This window comes from Pelmatolapia mariae, linkage group LG5, assembly GCF_036321145.2.
Source record: "Pelmatolapia mariae isolate MD_Pm_ZW linkage group LG5, Pm_UMD_F_2, whole genome shotgun sequence".
In the NCBI taxonomy this organism is placed as follows: Eukaryota; Metazoa; Chordata; class Actinopteri; order Cichliformes; family Cichlidae; genus Pelmatolapia; species Pelmatolapia mariae.
Genome location: NC_086231.1, coordinates 24,648,588 through 24,672,970, shown reverse-complemented (window position 1 = coordinate 24,672,970; position 24,383 = coordinate 24,648,588). Strand labels below are relative to the sequence as shown.

At 38.6% G+C, this 24,383-nt stretch overlaps 1 protein-coding gene across 3 annotated transcripts in view; it reads left to right on the top strand.

The window, feature by feature from the left end:
- Positions 1–24,383, top strand: part of cpne5b (copine Vb) — a 125,014-nt gene that overhangs the window by 70,760 nt on the left and 29,871 nt on the right. For all 3 annotated transcript variants that reach the window (XM_063474405.1, XM_063474404.1, XM_063474406.1), the window contains 3 exons: positions 6,611–6,674; positions 18,990–19,093; positions 20,221–20,325. In XM_063474405.1, coding sequence (XP_063330475.1) covers positions 6,611–6,674; positions 18,990–19,093; positions 20,221–20,325 — 273 coding nt within the window. The remainder of the gene's footprint in view (positions 1–6,610; positions 6,675–18,989; positions 19,094–20,220; positions 20,326–24,383) is intronic.

The window sequence follows — 24,383 nt, the reverse complement described above, 5'->3', positions numbered from 1 at the left end:
ATTTTCCTATTTTAGTTAGAAGACCCAAATGCCATGTTGCAATACTATACTGCTATGGTAACCAATGTTTCAAATGCAGATTTGACAGGTTTGTGAGTGTACACTTTATCCAAAACCTAGTGAGGGTTTACTCATCTTTGCCAGCGGGTAGCTGTAGCTCAGGCGGTAGAGCAGGGCACCTACTGATCGCAAAGTTAGTGGTTCGATCCCTGGCTCCTCCAGTCTGCATCTCGAGAGTGTGAATGTGTATGAATGTAGTTAGGAAGCACTCAGTTTAGATAAAGTGTGTGTGATTGGGTGAATGTTGTATAGACCACTTTGAGTTATCTGGGAGAGTAGAAAAGTGTTATAAAACACTCAGTCCATTCACTGTCTGAACAGAGTTTTGTCATGTTACTTTTGCTCTATTATGTTAAGCCATGTTATAACATGTTGTTATAACATGGCTTGATTAAGGTACACATTAGGCTGACATCTGGGGCCAGAGCTGAAACTGCTCTGGGCCAGCACAGGGCCAGCAGTGTGTCTGCAACTGGCCCGTGGCTGCACACAACTTACACATGGCCCACATACCACAAAGAATGACGGTCCTCTGGTGGCCCAGATCAGGTTTGCCAGAGGTAATCCACACATGGGCCAGCACAGGACCACCAGTGTGTCTGCAACTGGCCTTGTGCTGTGTGTGTGTGGATCATTGTCATGCTGAAAAGTGAAGCAGTTGTCAATCAGGTTTTTTCTAGATGGTATTGCATGGGTGATCAAAATCAGACGGTACTTCTCTGTGTTTATAATTCCATCAATTTCACTGGTTGAAATGCAGCCCCAAACCATGACAGAGCCACCACCCTGTTTAACAAATGGCTGTAGACACTCACTGTTGTACCTCTCAAAACCACTCCATCAGACCTGTTGCCAGTGATTTTCTTCCCATTTCTCTTTCTTGAGGATGGCTTCTTGACAGCCACCCTTCCACTGAGACCGTTTCTCATGATGCTTCAGTGAACAGTAGATGGATCACCTGAAGGGTCAAATGCATCTCTCAGGTCCTGTGTCAGGTGTTTGCTGAATTTTTTGCTCTCACTTGAGGACATGACTTTTAGATACTGTTCATCTGTTGTAGATAGTTTTTAGGCCCGCCGGTTCTTCTTTTATCCTCCACTTGTCCAGTTTCCTTTCATTTTTTAAGGACACACCAGATAGCATGGTGAGATATGCCAAGTTTTTGACTAATAGCTCTTTGGGATTCACCTTGTTGCTGTAAAAATAGTATTCAATGCCTGGTACTTAGTTATAGTACTAGGCATAGAAATATACTGACTTATACTGTTTCATCTCTTGTATTAGGCGTCGTTTTATGCTTGAATGATTCATAGATCAGTGTTAAGTGGTTCAACAAACAAAACCCAAAGAAGTGAGGAGTGACTAAAGATTTTTATACAGTACTCTATGTTGGTAGCAATTAGGAAATATTGCTTTTTGTGGCTAAAGGGGCTTTGCTCTGCAGCTGCCATGCAGCTTGTCAGCACTGCACAGTTCCACTCAAGCAACTGTAAACTGTTTTGTCTGTTGATTTTACTTTCTCAGTGGCCCCAAGTTAATGGCCTATTTCAGGGAGAGGGAATTGATTTAGTTACATGAGCTGAAGGAAGAAATGAGTAGAGACTGATGTAAATATGGTTTCATTTGTCTTTTGAAAGCTGTTGTTTTTCCCTTTTAGTCAGTTGGTGCCAAGAGAGATTGCATGAGTGCGCGTGTGGAAAAAAAAACAACCAAACTCTCACATTTTTGTTGCATCACTCAGCAAAGCAACCAGGATGATTTCCCCACCTGAGGATCGATCGGAGTCTTTACAGTGTGCTTCAAAAGCCTCCATCAGACTCCTCAAACACGTACACACACAACCACCTGACAACAGTGCTGACAGCACTTACACACACAGCTGGAGAGCACTCTGTCCAGTCTTTTGACATTAGTATGTTGTGGAAAGACCTGAGAACATAAGTGAATTCCATCAATCACTTTCTGAAATTTTCAGTAAACTGTAGCTGAAAATACAATATTTTGTGCAAGCGTCATTGGGGTTTAACTTGTAAATGGAGTAACTCTAGGCTCTGTCTAAAATATCATGGGCCTCCTTCAATAATAGTATTTCTCATACAGTCCTTTGTTGTACTTCTAGTTTTTGTCAGTATTCCAAAAGAAATAAATACTAAAACTTTAAAAACATGTGACTAGGCCTAGGGAAAGGTTGTGGTTTTGCTTAAATATTTAGAACAGTGACACATCCTGCTTTTTACGTCAAAGTAGCATTGACATTTTCAATAATTAATGAAGACTCACATCATTAATTGAAACTAATTCATTTTTGCAGTATGCATTATTAAAACCTTAAAAAAATAAAACTAGTAGCCAGGAAACATGTTTACAGGAAAAATGATAACATGTTGCGGTCTTTTACATGGGTCTGATCATATTTTCATGCAAACCTGTCATAAATATGGTTGTTCTTTTGCTTTTCGCCAAAACATTGCCTGTAACACGGTTCCAAGTCACATCGCTATTCCAGGAAGTAGGGGCTTTCTTGACATCAAATCATGGCTAGACTTCAGGTTTCTAAGGTGGTAGTGCATGGCATTGGAAACTGGATCTATTGTATCCAAAGCACGATCAGGCAGACCAAACGTGGCGACATTATCAGAAAATCAATACATCAGACCTTGTTTGTAAATGAGCAAACAGAAAGCAGACAGAAAAGGTGAGCTGGAAAAGAAACTAAATCACAGAACTTGTTAAATAAACCAAAAGCATTCTTGGTTTAAGATGTATGAGAGATTGTTAATGGTTCCACTTTTTTTTTTTTTAACTATTTGCCCTCGTAGACCAAACACACATAGTTTATGCTATATTTCTTTAAGGTTTTGCACTACAATGAAAAATGTGCATTCAGTGGGACTTCACAGTGTAAGATAAAGACCCTGCAAAAATTCAGCAGGTCACTTGAACTTAAACCTGCTTTTAGGTGCTATCAAACTAATATAACACAGTAAGGATTTTGGCTATTTAGTTATTTAGAAATAGCTGTCAAAGGTTTACATGTACTCATCATATACATGGATGCCCTGGTAATTTTGGGCTTTTATTGACTTATTCAAACTATTCTTTTTACAGGGTGGAATGATTGTACAGGCATTATTCTGGCTGGATATTTGACCACTCTTCTTGGCAGAGTTTGCAGAGTTCGGTTAAATTGGTTGCTTTCCTGGTCCCACTCAGCTTTTAGGCATAATAGGCTTGAGGTCAGGGGTTTGGGAAGACTGTTCCAGAAGCTTAATGTTATCCTGCTTTACCTATTCCGAAACCAGTTTGAAGTGGGTTTGGAATCACTGTGTTGTTGGAACATTCACCTGTGTCCAAGTTTCAACCAATCAGCTGTTGATTTGAGGTGAAGTCGAAGAATTTAGAGATGATCTTCCATTTTTATTATTCCATACATTTTCAGCTATGCAGTATTACTACTGGTATCAAAGACCCTACCACCACCATGCTTGAAAGTTGGTAAAAAAAACAAACTTTTTTTTTTTTTTTTCCAAAAAACACTTGATTTTTCTATGTGGGCACCAGTAAATTTTAGGCTTGAAGGTGCTGATTTTAGAGTAGGAGTTTCTTTCTTGGTCAACGCCCTCTTAGTTCACAGCGATGTAAAACTCACTTCACTATGTATAGTGATGCTGGTGTTCCAGCAGTGCCAGAGCCCTGGTGGTTCCTGGGTTGTTCTTAAACATCCTAATCCGATGGTAACAGTTTGGATCTTCCTCTGGACCTTGGCAAAGTGGTGAAAAAGTCAAAGAACTTGTACTTAGATATAATTGTTTGTGCTGATGATCTTGGAACATGAAGTTATTTAAATATGGCTCTAAAACAGCTTCCCATTGTTCTCCTAATTAGTCAGTCCATGAGTGTTGTCAAACAAATCCTTACTAGGCTAGCAAAGAGAATCTACCAGCTTTCGTCAAGTTGTCGTCAAGTAAAAGCCTTGGCGTTGTCAAGTTAAAAGACACTGTAGAACCTTCAGCACCGCTTACTAAAAGATTGGAGGGAGTATCTCTATATGTCTGAGACTGTGTAGAAAAAAATCCAAAATTAATTCAAACAACTGCACCCAATTTCTGTTTATAAAGCAATTGGAGATGTCGACTCTACAATAATTCTACCTTGGAAAAGAACAGTTCAATCATTAAAAGTCCAAAATTACCATGACATTAATGCCCATGAAAAGTGTTTGTCACCTTCTGATCACAACTGTATAAATTATTTGGAAAAGTAATTAAATTACTTTACAAATTCTCTTCAGCAAGGAATTGTATTACATTACTCATTAATTGTGTTACTGTTATGGGGTAATTGACTATAATGTCATTAGTTCATTTAAATTTTAATCCCTTACACTACTTGTTGCTGTAAAATAAAACACAATAATGCCCCACATGGATAATAAAATAAACAGCTCATGAATTACACAGTTGACATGTTCCAACTTAATAACAGTAAACTTTAGGGTCACAATGGTACAACAGCTGAGACAGAAACTGTTCCAATATAGTGATATTATAATACAATCACACCTTACTGTCACATACTCAAGAACATCTACACACGGACAAATCTGGAACAATTAAACCTCGTTTGCATTGAGAAAATCCCAAGACCCAAATACGCTGCAGGAGCAGAGAATTTCAGGTCTCTGACAGCATGTTCAGTAAAGTTAGCTGGGGCAAGACCATTTAATGATTTCTACACAAAAAGAAGTTTGTATCTCAATCTGTAGCTAACAGGGAGCCAGTGAAGCGAGGTGATTAATGGGGTTTCTCTTGCTTGAAAACTGGTGCAGAGGTCTGAGCTGCAGTCAGGATTAAGAGGTCAGAGTGACACCAGCAATGATGAATTCTTCCACACACAAGCGCCCCTGAGTCCAATATGATTACCAGATTTTTGTAAAAAAAAAAAATTATTTGATTAATGGAGTTGTCACGATTTTCAATTTTCTGGATTTTCTAACAAGGCTGAAGTAAATCCATGGCAGTATATCAACTCTTCTACAGGAGCTGAATAAAACCTAAAGAATAAAATTGTGAGAGGGAGTAAATAGTGCTGGGGTTAGTTCACCAGTTATAGCCTTCTGGTGTACAGTAATCGTGAATTGATTTCCGTTCTTTCTCGTATAGACAGTCAATAGCTATATGGCTGTAAAGCTAGGTAATGTTCATCTGTAAGGTAATGTTCATTCCACAACCACTGATTTCCAAAGCTATTTCATGGGGAAAAGCTTGATTGGAGTAAAGAACTGAGAATTTTCAACACATACATTCTCAAGATATTAAGGCAAATATATATATATTTCCTATCAAACAGAATTGTATCACATAAGTAAGAGAAAAGACTGAAATGTGTAGGCTTCAAAGAAATAGACCATTGCCTCCCCACGCTCTCTCTGAGTTGAGTGTAATAAGCGAAACAAGGGGGCAGAGTCTTTGATGGCCTTCCTGATGTTCAAAATCTTGTGAATCTCTTTTTTTCTCTTTGAAATTGAGATTTGATGAAAATGGATCCGAAGCATGTCAATTAGCACGTAAACTCAATCTACATAACATTATAATACTGCCAAGCAGAGAATAGTTTAGCTTTGAGCAAGGAATTAAGCGATAATACAATTAATTATGTGACATTAACAGCAACATAAAGAATGTTTACCCAATGGGCATTTCGATGATTTCTTTGCTTGTCTATCTGCTTTTATAGCATTTCTTCACTCTCTATTTAACCCTGTAAAACCCGAACCATGAAATAATTAGCAGCAAATTAAATTTTTCTAACATACCTTCTAAAAAAATATCAATTTGCAGTTTTAAAAATCACACTAAAGATATAAAGATCTCAAAAACTCAAAAAAACACAAAAATGGTGTTACAGGGTTAAAACTTTAATCCAGTTTTCTGAACAGGTGACGTCATGATGGACTTGTCACTACAACTTAGTATTAACTCTAATAATGAAGCCAAGATGAAAGGAAATTAAGGTATCAGCGACTGTCTCTATATGAGATCATCTGTAATATGAACTATCATGTGCTGATTAGAAAGTCAGAGCAAACAAGCTAAAATCCATTCAAGTCAAACCAGAACTCATCTCTGCTCCCTAATTGCTACATGTTCACCAGCCTAAAAGTTGAACAAATCTATGTGGTATCTATCCGTATCCCCTAAAGACTGATTAGCTGCATCAAACATTAAGACATCTAAAACTGCCAACACATATTTTTTAAATCCTTCTAAACAGGATTGGCTAAGATGGAACATATGTCTGTGCTGATTAAAATCATCAGGGTCAAATAAAAAATAAGAAAATATGAGTTAGACTTGAATAGTTGGATAGTTTGTTGTTGAGAATAGTCAAGAGAACTTGTTCAGAGATAGAAAATACACAAATTAGCCTTGATTTCCACAGCAGCCTCACTGATCAATTAAAAGCCAATAAGTGGGAAAGAAAAAAAAGATGTTTTTTTTTTCTTTGATTTCTGTTAAGCTTTTATTGTTTTCTTGATTTCCTTTCACAGAGGGATTCCAGGAAAGAAATGTGGCACTATTATCCTGACTGCAGAGGAGCTGAGCAACTGTCGAGTGAGTAAACCATAATAATCCCCCCTGCCAAACACTTATTACCAAGCAAACATCTGCTAGCAAAGCCTAGTTAAACAGACATCATACATAAAGTGGATAGAGAAACATGGAAGCTGGAAGGGACAAAAAAAACTAGGCAAGTGCTCATAGAAACATGCTTTTGTCCACTTTAACAAACTACCCCATAATAGTTGTAAGAAGTTGGTACTGGTCACCTTGAAATAATTTCAATTTCATCCCAGTAGTGAGTTGATTAATTTGAGTCAAGAATTGTCCGTGCATCCTGTTTTGTGTGTATCCATCTTTGTGTGTATAGATCTTTTTGTATGCATTTAGATACTGTCTACTGTCTGTCTTTGTTCCCCATGAGGTGCTATATATGGTTATTTTTAATCTAAACAACTTTTCTTACGATTTCTACAAAAATGATGGTTGTATGAATTATTACACGAATAGTTTATATGTCTCAAAGAGAAATCTATATTCTCAAAATGTGGCCTCAGGCAAAGGTACCGTGTTTGTTTGTTATAGATTCTTTGTCAGCCTTCACTGTATAATCCACTGGCTTTGAAAATGGAGGAAGAGTAAAATTTCACAGCAGAAAATACCTAATTTTGAAAAATTGAACATATGGTTAAAAATATGGATGGCACAGTGGTTAGTTCTGTTGTTTCACAGGAAGATGGTCCTGGGTCTGAATCCATGAGCCCGCTATCCTGGAGGTTCTAACTCGGCCATAGATGTGAACGTGAATAGTACTCTGTCTCTATGGGGTGGCCTTGTGACAGAATGGTGACCTATCCAGGGTGTACCCTACCCCTCACTGTGTGACAGCTGGGGTAGACTCCAGTCACTGCCATGACCCTGAACTGGATAAGCGGAAGAAAATGCATGGTTGGATGTCTCAAAATGCCTACTGGTGATGCTAGAATTCTCAACGCGTGTAAGCATATAACTCAGTGGAAAGAATCAGGGATCCCTAGTACCACACCTCATCTCTCTCCCTTATAGACCTAGGGGCATCCAAGGGAAAAAAAGAATATGAGATGAGAAAGAAAATAAGGATGAAGACACTAAAGAAAAGTTAGAACTCAGTATGGCACCTGTGCAGTTTCACTGCTTGAACCTTCATTAGTTAGCAATAAAAACGCTGCAGATTATTTTCTGATGATCAGCTAATCAAGTCATTGGTGCAACCGTACCGTTTGTGTATCAGTCTGGATGTATGCACATCTACCCATCTGTATATGTATTAAAAAAACCCAACCTATCACGCACACAGACTCGGCTGCTGGGTGTTACACACTGCGCGCTGACCTGCTCTCTAATGAAAGGACCCGAGAACATGATGTGGTGAATGTTGAATGCCTCCTCAGCCAACTCTGGTATACAGATTTTAAATGGTTCACTGGGGTCCCAGCATACAGATTAAAACAGGAACATGTGAATACAAGAAGCTGTCCAAAGAGAAAAGAAATAATGTAGAGAGCGCGAAAGGGAAAGAAAAAATGGCACAATGAAAATGAAAGATCAAACGAGCAGTGATAAGATGATGAAACAGACATTTCTGCGTGCACAGAGTGTGTCTAGATGAGAGAAAAAGACACAATCAAACAGATAGAAACAGTCACAAAGGCACTGAAATTAATCAATATAGGATTATTTCACGCCTGGTGTATACCAGCTCTTAGCTATAAAAACTGCTTGGCTGATGATAGTGTGAGACTGAGTGATGGTTAATTAAAATGCCGTCCTGCCTGACCTTGTCCCCTGCAGCCTGTGGGATGCACACGCATAAGCACACACATACAACACATTTGTATACTGTCTCTTTCACACATTTGTTCACCAACTGCAGTCGGTACTCATATTAGAAGCATTGTGCAAAATGTTTTGTTAAATTTTAGGTCACCTGCACAGGCTGGAGTTTGTATGTGAAAAGGGTCACTTATAGTAAATGACCCAGTGTAAAAATATCAGCTGCACTTTCTATCACAGCTAGGTAATAATATGGTAATAGTGGGGTAATTACGTGGAAACAAAAAGGTAATAATATGGATTTAGCAAGTTTGTGCTAGCCGCCAAACTAGTATCCATGTAATTCTCTCAAATCAACATTGTGCCAGAGCAATATCACACTGACCTTGATTTAACCGGGTAACTTGTAAGTAACAGGGCAGAAACTGGGCATAATAATGTGGAAGCAAATGTGTGTGGATAAGGCAAAACAAATTAGCAATAGTATAGTAAAGGTATAGCAACAATATAATAACCTGCTAGCAATAAAATGGCAAAATCTGTTTTTTTAAATATATACAGTATATATAATGATCTGTGGTAGTAACCTTATAATAAATAATAAGTTAATTTTGTTTTATGCTAATTGAAAATATGATGATAAAATTACCATAATGCTGAAATTATTCTTATGTCCCCAGTATTAGTCTTTGTTTGAAGGTAACAATATATATGTTTAATGTTGTGGCTTATTACCTGAAAACACCTGATAAACAGAAGTTATATTACCTGATAATTTCTGTGTAATAACCAACAATCAGGGCACCAAAGTGCCTGTTTCTATTTAAGGCCAAATTAATAACCTATAAAAACAAGGTCCAGGAAACATGTGGTAGTTTCTCAATACTTTTATGAATTTTATATTACTTTTGTAATGAAGTGGTAATAACTTTCTAGTGTGTTTACTCCACTATTACAACATTATTACTCATCTGTAATAGAAAGTACTGCGAAAAAAAAATCTACTAATACTGAGCTATCCTAGAGAGCTTTACAAACACTCTTAGCTCAGTTTATTACAGTCAAGAACTATACTCAAAGTGAGTCAAAATAGGTCACCTCATATTCTATTTTTTACACCAGATGCCCTTCCCAACGCAACCCCCCGAGACAGTTGTGTCTCCTCCTGGTATCAAACCAGGGATCTTTTGATTGTGAGGCAAATGTATATAGTGCTACACTATATAGACTATACTATTTATCATTTTTCACTCTTACAGCTCTTTTAGCCTTGTCTTCAGCCATAGACAACATATTTTTTCATAATAAAATGCCTATTCCTGTAACTAAACCTAAAAATCAAACAACTTGTAAACTCTGCTATATATCACTTACCTTCTTCACCACGTCTGGGTGACGACTGTTTAAAATTTCTCTCTCTCTCTCTGTGTTTCTTCTATAATTTAGCCTAAGACATTTGCTATCCCTGTCTTGACCTGAGTACAGTTCACTGGATTTTGTGAACATGACTTTGTAATGATGGCCTCGCTGGTGGGTCTGGCAAGGTTTAAGAGGTTAACATGAATTAAGTATTCATGAGCTGGCGTTATTACCAGTTTCTATTTATGATGTGGTCCCAGTAGAAGCGAGAGTGCGGTGGGCCAGTATTTTTTTTTAAGTCTTTTTGCTTACACAGTCTACAGCAGGAAGTTTTAATACATCTGTTCGCATAAATGATTAAACTTTATCAGCCTCATTTGCATACGTAAAGTGCTGCAACAACAATAAAAGTACTGCAAAGATCACGTAACTTTGGAAAAGCTTTACAGTGTTTCACTGTAGTTTCTGTAGTTCTAATATGGATATTAGAAGAAATGCAAGTACATTAAAGATGCAGTCTGGGGTCCTGCAAAGGGGCCGTGTGTATAGAGTCTCTTGACATGTTGAATAACAGCAAAACGTTATACTGGGAAGTAATGCAATGTAGCATGTGGCTCCACATTTTCCTTTGTGGCCCTCAACCTCTGTTCTCTTTTTGCAAATCAGCATTATTAACGACCTCTTATGGACCTCTTAATTACTGCTTTTTTTTGTCTCTTGCAGCCTATAAGCTCATGGGCTATCGCATCAAAATGTTTGAGTTTCCTACCTAGTGTGTGATAATCTCAATTTCAGGGTGGAACTTTATTGTAACCTTTCTTTACTTCGACCTGCTGCCACAACATAATTATTATTATGCTTTACCAGGGCCGAGTAATGTTTGCACTTACCCAGTATGTGCAAAATGAATCAAAGTGTGTTCCCCTACATTTTATCTCTCAGTATAAGGTTTCTTACTCCACTGTGATCATGCCAGTAGCAGACTTTTAAGTGTAGATCAAAGACAGTGAAAAAAATATATCTTCACCCCTCAGTTGGCGATGCTGTAGACCAGAGCTGGCTCATGCCAAAAAAATGAATGTTAACCCACTGAAACATCCTCTCTCTACATTTTGTATGGTCTACGGACGCAATTAGTTTATATCACTAGACCTTATGGGTGACACTGGCTTTCGGGGATGAAATCATTAAGCTTTAAATATGAAAAAGAAAATTAAAGAAAAACATGGAATGGTTGAAAATGTGTTCTTTAATGTGGCCGGACCGCGATTCATTTCTTTTACCCATTATTAACGCTTTCTCAGAAGCTCCGCGTCTTCATATGCAACTTTTAGATAAACAAAATAGGTATTGCCAGAAATGTTCCATGTTGTATTACCCTGATTGAATTATTATTGATTACACAAAGGCTAATATATTAAAAATAAAACAAAAACAAAACAAATGCAACCCCGATTAAAATATGTTCTATTATTTATTCGTCTCTGATTTCCACAACAGATTGACTTTGATAAATCTGAAGCATATGGACAAAATACCATGAGAGCTTATGAAACGGAGCTAGCAATTAAAGACAAGACTGTTCTCCTATTTAATCAAGTTTATGAGCCATGGAGCAAAGTAATCAATCTGAGTATACTGAAACATTTCACCAACTCTGTGTGTTGGTTATTAAAAGTTCTTGCTGCTATCTAAACATGGTAAATTTAAAAATATTAGGTCACATAAATTTGATTAACACCCACTTGCTGACGCTATCAACACACCCGAAGCAACCAATTTGCGGGGGTGGTTATGGCTTCATGCAAATTTCAAATGTTTCGGGGATCCTAAATCCTGCAGGATTTCTGACAACGTACCCGCTCCCCCTCCAAATCTAGCGGCTGTATTTTCGCTTGGTAGTGTGCTGACTTTTCTTGCACACAGTTCTGGATGTACACAGTATCCTCATGGTAACACTGACCACCTAATCTCTTCCAATACATGTACTATATCACTGAATCCCACTGGCAATAAGGCAACTCTTTCTTCACAAAGTGGGAGCACAGAAGCTTGGTTTTGCCCCCAGCATCTCTATATTTGCTCTTGCTTTAAGAGAAACTTCCACCACATTAAAAGCTGATAGATCCCCGTGAGGATTTTCATTTTGCTTTAATTGCTTAAATTTAACTGCCTGCCCGACTATTTTGCCATCTGTGTGATTGACCAAAACAGCCAGTGGAGAAGTTTCCTTACTAAGAGTACAGATGTTTACTCTTTGCATGTGTAACAGCCAGGAACTTCATTTGCTTTCTGACAGGCCCCGATAAATATGTCTTTTTTGCTTCTTTGATTCTATCTTTCTGTCATTGTGATGAGGACGAAACATTCTCATCTGAGCAGAGCAGTTTCCTAAATCCGAATGGCAGCCTGTCTGTTCGCTTCCACTTGCCGTACTTCCATTTTTCTTTTTTAAAATCTTCTTTGATGCCTCTAAATTCCACTTCAGATTGTACAGTACATCTGAAGGGCAGCCTTCACAGCATTTGGTGTGGAGTAAAGTGGAACAGGTTTTCGATCAGCATGAGCAGAGAACAAATGGAAAATGGAAAATACAGTATTGAAATGTAGAAAGGAGGAAAAACCTGGAGCGGCTGGGAATGGGGTCATTAGAAGATGTTTTGTGTGTGGAGGAGAAATTGCTTCTGCATAATTCCCCTCATGTACACTGTTTGGTAAACTCATTAAATTCTACAAACCATCATGAAAATATAGACCACAAATTCAGATTTATTGCAGCTATAAATCAAGCAAGAACAGAGCAAAGTAAGATATTAGCTATTCACTTGTGATCAACGCTGCTTCCAGGTCCAAGCTCCTACTGCGTTCACTGAGGCTTTTGTTCGTGTTGTAATTCTATCTTATTTTATTTAATATAATAAACAAGCCCATAAAAGTAATCAGTGATCACTGTTGGCCTGTCTGCCTTTTTATTAGCAATAATCATGTGCTGCACATTTTTATGCTCAGTTTTTAAAAGCTTATGATGGAACTACAGCCCATATGTTCACAGTTTACCAGGCACCAAATATTTGAAAGATTCAGAGAATAATCACTCTGAGGCTAACCATTTCAGTGAGGACATGAAGCTTAGGATCAGGTATTTTTCAGAGTGAGTAATTCAAACCACGCAGCAGCATGTTAGTGACTAACCTCGTGTTGTGGACGGTCCGTTTTCAGCATTTGTCTCTGCTCATCAGGAACCCTCATACTGACTTTTACTGAGGGGAAAAACATTAATAGTCATCCTCCATCTTTGCTGGTCTAATGTGATTATATTATCCTAACAGTAGCTCTGTAGCTAGCAATGGTATATATACCATTTTATATCATTCCATCTTTATATTTGAAACCAGCGAGCTAACTTCCTGCTAACTTCTAAGCCCATTAAACTTCCTAAATCCTCTTTCTTCATGGATGCTTGGATGTTAAACTTTAGTATACCTGGGAGAGCAGCAACACTCATCACTGTATTGGAAATGAAAGAATTGGGTTATTTTAAATTCTCAGTGATGCCACAGTGTTTGCTTGAGTTTGGGAACTGAAGAAGAGTTTGGACCCAGATGATGTCAAACTTAGGAAGTGGGTTAAGTTGGTTTGTGTAATAACTGTCACAGTTTATAATGACTGGACAATCAATATGATCATGTATGTTAGCGATTATAAATCTGTGCTCTCATACATCACTGAACACAGAAGGACAACATACTAACAGCAGCGTATACTTTGGATCTTGTTAAGCCCACCTTTGACTCACTATTTCCTCTCAGACTCATCAATTGGGCCTTTAATTAATTCGCTGATTGCCCCTTTTTCTTTTTTTTCTGCGTTAAACCCCAACAACACACTGGCTAACACTAATTCAGGCCTATGTGTTTCTAATAAATTAGTTTATAGTATACATTTGCTAATTTGTCTTCTTTTTTTCGTAATTGGTGCGTCAGTAACTCTTTCTGCTCTGACACAAACAGTCCTTCCTTATTCCCCCCTGAGGGTGTGAATGTGTCTCTACCTAGTCTTTGTCCCTCTAGCTAAATATTGATACTGCGATTCTCTCCATATTAGCAAAGGGCTGTTGATCACAAAGCAGGAGTGCAAAAGTGTGTGTGTTTGTGGCTCAGAGTGTTAATGAGGCAGAAGCAGATGCATATTTAATATCCTCTACATGCTGTCACCATAAATGCTTTTATGTGCCTGTCAACTCCTCGGAGATTTGGTGTGTCTTTACTTGCTGACTCAAAGTAGCAGCAACACTGCTACACACCCACACACCCACACACACACACACACTCATACACACGCATTGCTATTAATTTACATTAACATTTATATTAATAGAACAGTAAAAAAATATGATCTGCTGTCTGTTTATTGTTAAATGTTTTATTACAGCATCTTTAGATGGTCTAAAGAAGCTGTGGGCAACATGACAAGGTCGGTATTGGTTGTGAGGCAACTTCAGCTATATTTAGAGGACTTTACTGAGGGTTAGAGGAACACAAATTGTCAGGTTGCAGCTGGATCCCTAAAACTCCTTCAGGACCAAACAACTGCTAAATTGCTTGAAAGCTTGCTGTCGATACGCCGTAGCAGATGTGTAAAATAAACCCCACAAATCCCAGACTGCAATTTTAACTGGATTTCTGGGAGCAGTTTAACAACCTTTATCAGGAGACTATCTTTGATTTAGTACACCCTTACATCTGTTACTGAAACTTAACTTACAAATTTCTCAAACTCTGTTGAGGGTTAATATTGTTACTATTTCAGTCTTTATTTTTTATGCATTTCATTTTACTGGACACAGATTAAAAATCTTTGAAGGAAGCAGGGGACAAGTTTTGAATGCTATCTTCCTCACGGGCGATAGCAGCCAAACATTTAGGCCAAAATCTCCTTCAAAGTTGTCTCCTTGTGGACATCTACACTGCCTCCACCTTTCCTGCTACTTTTAGGACAAACCCTGAAGGTATTGTTTCACAGTGGACCTCAAAACTGTGCACAGAACAAACATCAAGTTCTGCGTGAAAGTGATTCATGTAAATATTTTCGCTACTGATGAGAATCTGGTGTCTGAGAAAAATCCAGAAAGCAAACAGCAGTGAAAGAGTCTGCACAAAACCCAGAGGTAGCACATCAGGACCGGAGCATGACCAGTAGCTTGCTGGTCATGAAAAGGGCAAATTAAAGGGTTGCTTTGTTTTATGCAGTAGATTAGGTCCATTATGCATCTTAACTTGAAGAAACCAGAACAGGAATTAAAGGAAGTGATTTAAAGTAGCTGGAGCAGCTGCAGAGGTGCACAAGGAGTTGAGGATTTGTGTATTTTTTGATTACCTTTATGCAGTATGCACGGGCATACACATGCTTGCAGTTAGTGGGTTGGGAAAGTGTTGTAAAGCAGAAAAGGGACTGTTGTTAATAAAAATTATTGATTGAATTAATTTAGTGTGACCATTCAGGCCTACCTAGTGCCCTGGAACTGATCTAAATTTCTGTCTGTGGTCCTGTAGCCTATGGCCAGTTTATTAATAATTTTTTATAAGGTGCACGGTCACACTTTTACTGCAATATGTGCCTTCAGAGGTTTAAAAATGCAAGTGTGCTACAACCGAGTGCAGTATGAACCGAGAGCTCGAGCGGTTTCACGAGCAGTAAGAAACTTGTTGAAGTCAGGCACTTGTTGAAATAGAAAATATTCATCGAGTATCCAGGGATGGGATGAAAGAAAGAGCCAGAGATGAAATAAAATCTGTTGCTACAGCAAAAAAAATTCTACTTCTCACGTTCATACTCATACATATGCTTGCGCATCAATCAGTAAGCAGTGTGGGTGTCAGCACTCTCCCGCAGGATTAAAAGACTGTTTTTTTAAGAGAATGAAAGTGAGTGAGCGAGTAAGCTCAATGTAGGAGGTCTGTGTCAAACGCCAGTCATGTAGTGTGCGTGTGTCCTCAGGCTGAGGGCAGAATACAGATAAAGTTCCTCACTGGCTGCTGGATTGGATGTGATGTTTTCTTGAGTGTGCTGCAGCGTGCCTGCCCGTGTCTGATAAAAATAGTGAGAGGACACTGTAGCAACATGCAAACAGGAATTAAAATGCATTTGTGTATAAAGACACTCAGGCCGTCACTCTCAAACCCGGCCTGTCACATCTACAATCTCGCACACATTCTTTTGCTGATTTGCCACTCGGCACATGACCAAACATGAGGTGCAAGCTGCAACATTAAAAAGCTATTAAGCTATCATTAGTGGCGCCATGGCTGCCCAGTGGAAGGCCTGAGGCTCTGACAACAACAGCAATCTACTGTTATAGCATCTAAATGTACTGTAATGAACCCACTGTGTTTCAGAGATTAGCTACAGCTCATGTGCCAGAGATCAGTCAGGCCCCATCTCTGTCAGTCCTCATCTCCGCACACAAGGAGAGCCCAGAACACGGACCGGCAGCAGTAAACAAGTAGTACTACAATGCTAAACAGCGGACAAGTGATTTATATTTGGAGCTTTAAAAAGCGCTACATTTCATGATAAACAGCAGTGGGAGAAAATGCAAAATCAGGCCCATTTGTTAGAGAAAGTGGGAGTACTACAGATGAAGAATACGAGCTGTTTTGCAGTAAGAATTAATCTCACAGCATCTGCTGCTGGCCTCTGATTTATTTGTGGTGTATAATGTTTTTTTTGTGGTCTTTGTTTATCTTTGTTTATCCACAATAGCCGTAGGTCACCCATCCTCACAGCTAATTTCTCTTAGAGATATGCTAGGGTGTAAGCATAAGAATTCCATTAACTGGTTAACTGCCGACAATAACAATACGTTTCAGCGTAAATGTTTTCATTAAGTTCCAATAAAACTGTTTTTAACAGCACTTGCTCTGTTCATATTATTGGAAGTTATCCGTGTGATCTTATAAGTCAAAGTCTGACTTTATGTGGCCGTGTAAACAAGAAAGGTTCAAATCGAAAGCCTGAACTCTTGGCTCACAGGGATTCATTTTAACATGTCTCAATTTAATATGAAATTCTGATGGAAAAGCATAAAAGGTCCCTGTAAGTGCGTCCAACCTTCCTCAGAACATATTAGACAAACCGAAGCCCCAAGTTCAAAGCATACTTTGTGTTTGGTGTTCCTCTGAGGCCGAAATGAACCTGAAGCATCTGACGTATTCCAGATGCTGTGACAGGTATCAGAAGACGTTAACTTGATGACTATTACTCATGCTAGAATTAGACTTGGTAAGCAGATGACACTAATTTTAGCAAGACTGCTACTAGATGGATACGGTACATTGATTACAATGTCTGCGCGCACACACACACGTGCGCGTAGTGGATCATTAGGTCGTGTTTATAGATAAAGCTGGAGTGGACTCTAGGCCGAGTGCCAGAGTTTGACAGAGCGAGACCATATAAGCAGGTGACATTTACACTACGCAGACTAAAGCATTAGATAGTCATATGTCTAAATCCATTCCTCGTATAAATAAATGGAAAGTATTTTGCCAAAATATTATACTATACCTCAAGAAATAAGCTTTTTGTCTTTTCAGCAGCAGTGTCGAGAATTCTCACATGCATGAGCGCATGTATGTGTGAGAACGTAGTGGACAGACAGTGAGTCCTAACTCTTTTAGACTCCCACTGAAGCTAATTTTTGCTGATCTTCAGCAGTTAGATGGTGTCTTATGTCTATGTGAAATGTCAGTATGAAAAAGTCCAAAGCCATTAAATTTCACATTTGAAAATCTACCAAAGTCTCCATCCGTCTGTCCATCCATGCACTCAGCTGCCCAGCCAGTCATTTTCTTAATCACTTATCCATTTCAGGGTTCAGAGAGTTCTGGTGTATCCCGCAGGTGGAGTGCACACTGGACCCAGACAGCCAGTCCATCACAGGACCCACATAAAACTCACATAAAAGCTGAATATTGTTAATATTTTTTTAAAACTTTATTTAATCTTTATTTAAGCACTCAATTTACAAGAAAGAACTTTTTCAGACAGCATAATGAAATTACAATTATACAAATAAAAAGATAAAATTATGTAATGTTTATACAAGAGCATGTTCCAAGTTATGATTTCACAACATTATTTATGAGTCTACAAGTGGAATCGATTGAGAGACTTAAATTTAAATTGAATATACAATGAAAACCCCAGTAACTGTGACTATATGTCAGTAATGAATACATAGATGCAAAATGCATTTTTTTTTTTAATTTGTGAGATTTTCTATATTTCCATGAATGTCAGACAAAAATGTCAGATTTTCCTAAAAGTAGATACAGAAAAATCTGCATTTATCAGGGAAGATTGCATGTAAACTTTTAATTTGAAAAGTGGTTCAGTGGTTTGAAATTCAACCTGTAAGCTGATGTGCCAGTTTTTTCCTGCAGTCATACCCTCACATCAGACTCAACAGTGGCACTCTTAGCAGAGAAGCAGTAATAGCAGTGAATTCCCGACAGTATCGTTGTTTTTTAAAAATCTATTAAGTATAAATTTATTATAATATATCTTTAGGATTTGGAAAAGACATCAAGTGATTTGGAAAAAGAGGAAACAGACGTTGAAGGTCATATTTTAACTGCTGTGTGAACAGATGGTATCGGCATGTGTGATTCCCAGTGCAAAAGGAGGTGTGATGGTCTTTCCTGGTGACACTGTTGACATTTTATTTAGCCAACAAGTCCTCACCATTAAGTGTGAATTCCTTTAAGACTGTCGGGAAAGCTCCAGGAAACAACCTCAAGAAGCTGGTTGAGGGAAAGCCAAGAATCTGCAAAGCTGCTATCAGACGCACAGTTTTGATGTCTTTAGTAATGTTTAGAAAAACAACAACAACAACAACAACAACAAAAAAGCACAGAAAGGACAATAACACTGACGGTCCAGATGTCTGACTGTCACTAAAAAATATACACAACTACACAAACTACAGTATGTCAGAAAACGTGAAATGAAAAGATGCTTTTTCATCATGCAGTATTCAGTATCCTATTGTGTGATGCACAAACAGCTGCATCCATCTGTTGCCCTCCTGCAAGCTGTGAAGATAAAAGTGGAGAAGTAGGAAGCAAGATCAGAAATAGGCCACCATGAATAAAATCACAAAGAACTAACGATGAACATTCCCATGCATCCCTACAGGATAGTGCCACCATGCAGTTTTGTGCCAACAAGCTGGACAAAAAGGACTTCTTTGGCAAGTCGGACCCTTTCATGGTTTTCTACAGAAGCAACGAGGATGGAACGTGAGTGCTGCTTGTGATTTTGTCTTGCACTGGGAAGCGTTTGAGGAAGGCTCCTGAGACATAATCCATGGAGCTCCAGTCTTGGTTCGGTGGTCTAATTCAAAGGTGCTGCATTTGCCATGTTAAGTCCATGATTGAAATGCACAACATTTAGTGGAACAGTACAGACAGAAACAGCAATCTATGATTATTAGAGATGAGCTGGAGTGGTTCATGAGGTGCGTACACCCCAGAAAGCTGTGTACAGAGGCATCTATCTAGTTCACACCACAACCACAACTCCCATGACTATGCCTTACATAAAACACTCCAGGAGAGCAAATTGGAAAAAGAGGCAATTAATGTAAGAAGCATAAAATGAACAGATAAAGAAAAACACTGCATCTGCACCTGCCTTTTAAACCAATAGGAAAAACAGTTTCTGAGGCAATTCACGTAGGGATGCACAAGACTCTCCTATCTCCTCACACTTTCCCAGAGTGCTGTTTAGCCTCCCAGAGGGCTTTGCAATTGTCACGGAGTCAGCGCTATCTGCCAACAGATGCTTTACCAAGTGTTGTGTTAGTCTAGTTTGAGTTTTTTTTCATGCATTTTTCTCTTTATGTTAACAGCTTGGGAAACCAATCCCCATAGGCATGCTACAAGTATCTGTTGTTGGTGGCCAGAGGAGGTAAAAGTTAGAGGCTCATGGTTAAACGAGTCACAGGGGTCTGAAAGGCTTGAGGCAATTAGTAGTGCATGAGTAATCCAGGCCTTTGGGTAAAAAGGCAGGATTAAAACTATGATACGTTGTTGCTTTTTAGGAGGTTTTTGCTCTGCAAAACATTTTAGATATCAAAGGAATCCATTAGCATATCATAGTCTCACCTGCGGTCAAAGATAGGGAATTAAAAAGCTAGACAAAATATAAAATTATTCGTTATGGTCTAAAATATGTGAGACTGGCCTACCCCTATTTAAGACTGCAAGATTTTCTTTATTGTTTTGCCCATCTCTTACATTACCTGCTTCTTCCCTCCTATTTGCATAGTTTTGTATTTCTCTCTGGCTTGTGTAAGCAACAAAGGACAAATTTTATTTCACTGTTTTCTTGAATATATTTGATAACATTCGTTCTCCCTCTCTAGGTTTACTATCTGCCACAAAACAGAGGTGGTGAAGAACACATTAAATCCAGTGTGGCAGCCTTTTACCATCCCAGTACGAGCACTCTGCAATGGAGATTATGACAGGTACAACACAATCTGCCCCCACTTTACACTTTCTTATCTGCATATCTGCTGTTTTCCCCACACTGTTGCATTTGGGTCTGTTCACCTTCTCTTTCTACCTGATAATAAATATAATACACACACCATGAACAGTCGGTAATGTTGAAATGAGAGATGGTGATGTAGCAATAAATTTACAATTCTCTTTGAATAAGCTTTTCTCTTATAAAATTAAACAGTTAAAAATGCTGCTCTTGAAGGTATCAGCCAACATGGGCTTACAAACCAGTTAGCAACCAATTGCTGACTGACTGTGAGTGGTTGCTGAAAGTTGCTGACAATCACTGTAAAATTAATTGTTAAAGCCCCATTCATACAGGCCTAGAGACCAGTCATTGACTCTGGTAACTGCCAGTTGCTAGGGAAGAGTGTATAATCCTTGACCTGTTGCGATTGCTAGAGGTTACTGCTAGTTGCTATTGTCAAATAAGTTGCAAAGAGCTCCTTACAATTGCTTTGGTCACTACATGGTTGCAATCGTCACCCGTAGTCTGTAAGGAAAATGCTGAATAGTCAGCAAACACTAGCAAACTACTTGCCAAGCTTTAGTGAAACTGTGAAATGTGCGATGCAAACCAGAAATGGAGACTATTCGCCTTCACAGTGAAACTTGCACCTTGAATATGAACAAAGGTTTAAATTGCACTTTTTCAAGTTTCACTAAAACTTGCAGTGAAACTACAAGGAGTAAAACTTAAGTAGTTTGCTAGTATCTGCAGACTAGGCACTATTGTCCATGCAAACCACAGCAATATGCTAATGACCAAAGCAATTGCAAGGAGTTTTTGTGTATGCTAACTGGTCTCTGAGCCCGTGTATAGTAGTTACGGGTTAGAGGTGAGACTGTCCTCAGCTGTCAATGTCTTAATTCAAGCAGCCATTGTTTTAAGAGTGGCCAAGCTACCGTTAGCAGTGTAAACCACATACGTGTGGGGTGAAAGCAGAATGCTCATTATTCAGACAACACAAGGCTTAACAAATTGTGAGTGGATGGGAAAAAAAAATTAAAGAGCATCCACGTGACTAATATGATGGTTAACGAATTTAGAAGCATTTTAAATACACTGTCATGATTCAGGCTTCTTCCTCTTTCTTTGTTTTTACACTGGATTACATTATTTGCCAAATATCTAAAATAATGATGGGTTGCTCTTCCCTCCTGGCACATAATTAATGCAGAGATGTTGTGTCAGAAAAGTAATGAATTCCCTTTCCTCATGGGGTATCTGCCTGTTTCTAATTTAGAAGACAGTTCTGAGAAGAAAACAAAGTAAATCATGAAGGAGCTGTGAGGACAGACGAAAAAAGTTGTGACAGATCACTTTTGTGGGGGGGGGGGGGGGATGTTTTTTTATGCATCTTTTTCCTGCCTCTCTCTCTCTCTCTCTCCCTCTCTCTCTCTCTCTTTTCTCAGCTATCTCTGTCAAAGGTGTCTGTCGTATCTTTTTTTGTATGCAGTGAAAGTAATTACAGAAAATGCTGAGAACCTGGTGTGTGCTTAGAAAACTGAGATGAATCCTAAAGAAAAAGGGACAGAGCTACTGATGACGCTGATTTTATGGATGTGTGGGATTGCCTCAAGATGCGTTTCGATAAATTTCAGGCGAAACTGTGTCAGCCAGCCAATCACACAGAAGTCCGAGGAGTGCTCGCTACCCTGTCAGAGCCAATCATACACAAGGGACCGAGCAGGACATCAAAGGCACTTCCTTAAATGTTCCTGTGCTATGAAAGCATGAACACGCATACACACATGCCCACACTGTATAATGAAATGTGACAAGCCAAAAGCTGAAACAGCAGGAGATTCTGTGTGTCTTGAAATATCACCAAGACAGTGCTATAAACAGGTTATATATTTGAGAGTGGGTGAGAAATCAACTTTGTGTGTCAGTGTTTTTTTTTCTTTTCTTTTTTTGGTTTTCGTGTTCCTGTGAGAGGGCAATGGGGAGGCCTGTCAGTATTTTTAATTACATAGTTTGCAAGATCCTTTAATAAATAATCTTTACAACCTCTGCCATGGTACATTATCGCCGAGGATGTCATTCAGCAAACACAGCTCTTTAGGCTGTCAGTCATTTTGAATCAGTATGCAATTACTGCTTACAGACATCAAGTGAAGGAAACCTTCCAAATATTTGAAGTGTTAATGTGATGCAAAGAGCCAGATACAACAAACACATCTAATACTGTCCAGACCTATTTAAAATTGTACAAGTATCAAACATTTGTAATTAAAATTTGGTTTTGAAACTTGCAGTTTGCAGTTACAGCCAATTAGAACAAGTTGGCTTAAAGCGAGAGGAGCTGGAAACTCGATTCAGACAATGAATGAGCTGCGGGAATGCACCGAGGCCCATCAGATATAAATAAGGATTATTGGGAACTGTAAATCATGCAACACTACTCTAGAATAAATATATAGAGCAATATAAAGATATAATCTGTGGACTGAGCCCTCAGAAATGGCTGGTACTTAATGCCATGAAAAAATATTTGCTCTCTTCCAAATTTCTTAGTTTTTTACATATTTGTCACACTTACCTGTTTCAGATCATCAAAAAAAAATTAATATTAGATAAAGATAACCCGAGTAAATATAAAATGCAGCTGATTATATAATGATTTCAGGTATTAAGGCAACAAAGCTATCCATAAGTTACAATCAAGCATTTGAAATAGTTGGCAAGTCTTTCAGATCACTCTTTAATTTAGCCACATTTTTGAGCATGAATGGCCCGTTTAGGTCGTGCCAAAGTATCTCAATTGGATTTGAGTCTGGATTTTGACTAGGCCACTCCAAAACCTTCATTTTCTTTGTTCTGAGCCATTCAAAGGTGGACTTGCTGGTGCATTTTGGATCATTGTCCTGCTGCAAAAATTGGGTGTGCTTGATCTTCAGGGCGTGAACGGATGACTGGACATTCTCCTTCAGGATTTTCTGGTAGAGAGCAGAATTCATGGTTCCATCAGTAACTCTTTCCAGACTTTATTTCTCAGCTGTTTCTTTAGTTTTTGGCATGGTGCATTACATTTTGAGATCTTTTAATCTGCTTCACTTTGTCAGATGCGTTTTATTTAAGTGATTTCTTGATTTAAAAAGTCTGGCAGTAATCAGGGCAGGGTATGGTTAGTTAACTTAAACTCAGCTCTCAAAAACAATGGGATTAATTCGTGATTTAGCAGGCAGGGCTATTACTTACAGGGTCCGGTAGAAAAAATGTACTGTATAATGTAGCTTGTTAACCTATCACAAAGTATTTTTCTACCCAGGATGTATAGTTTAAATATAAAAAAATCTTTTGTTTCTGTATGATGCCTAACATTAGCTAACACCATATTCTCGGTTTTTCGAGAATATGGTGTTAGCTAATGACATTTCTGTTTCATTCGCGTTTTCTTTGTCTTTGCAGTGACGTTAAAGCTACACCTGGTGGACATTTAAGCCACCTGTTTGGTGTACGGCACATTATGATGATTTATTTCTGAAGTCTCTTCCACTGCAGTTTGAATAATTCTTTTCCAATGCACCAACTTTTACACTTCAACACGGAGGCATATTTTTGCAGAATATAAATGGGTTTTTTTTTTTACAATGGATGACACACATGGATAAAGCAATAACCTGAAGTAAATGTGTTGTTTTCTTACTTATTCTTACATTATATGCCTTTCCCAGAGAGGCCTTATCTCTTAGCCTGAGGCCTTAGTATTTCAAACATTTCCTTCAACATAATGTCATCCTAACCTTCCACATCTGGAGCGAGTGCAGAAGACTTTCCCTATTCTGGCATGAGTGTATCAGGGTGTAGAGACAGTGTCTGTAGTTCCAGCTGTTTGTTATGTGCATCTCATACTCTAATGTGTCTCATTCTGAGCCCATCTCATGTTGAAGAAGACATCGAGGTATCTCTACACCTTGCCTCCATGAGTCAGTGGATGACCGACTGCTGATTTGCTTTCCTGTATTAGTTGGCACACATTCATCCCAGTCGTTGCACCAGTTGACAAAAGGAGAA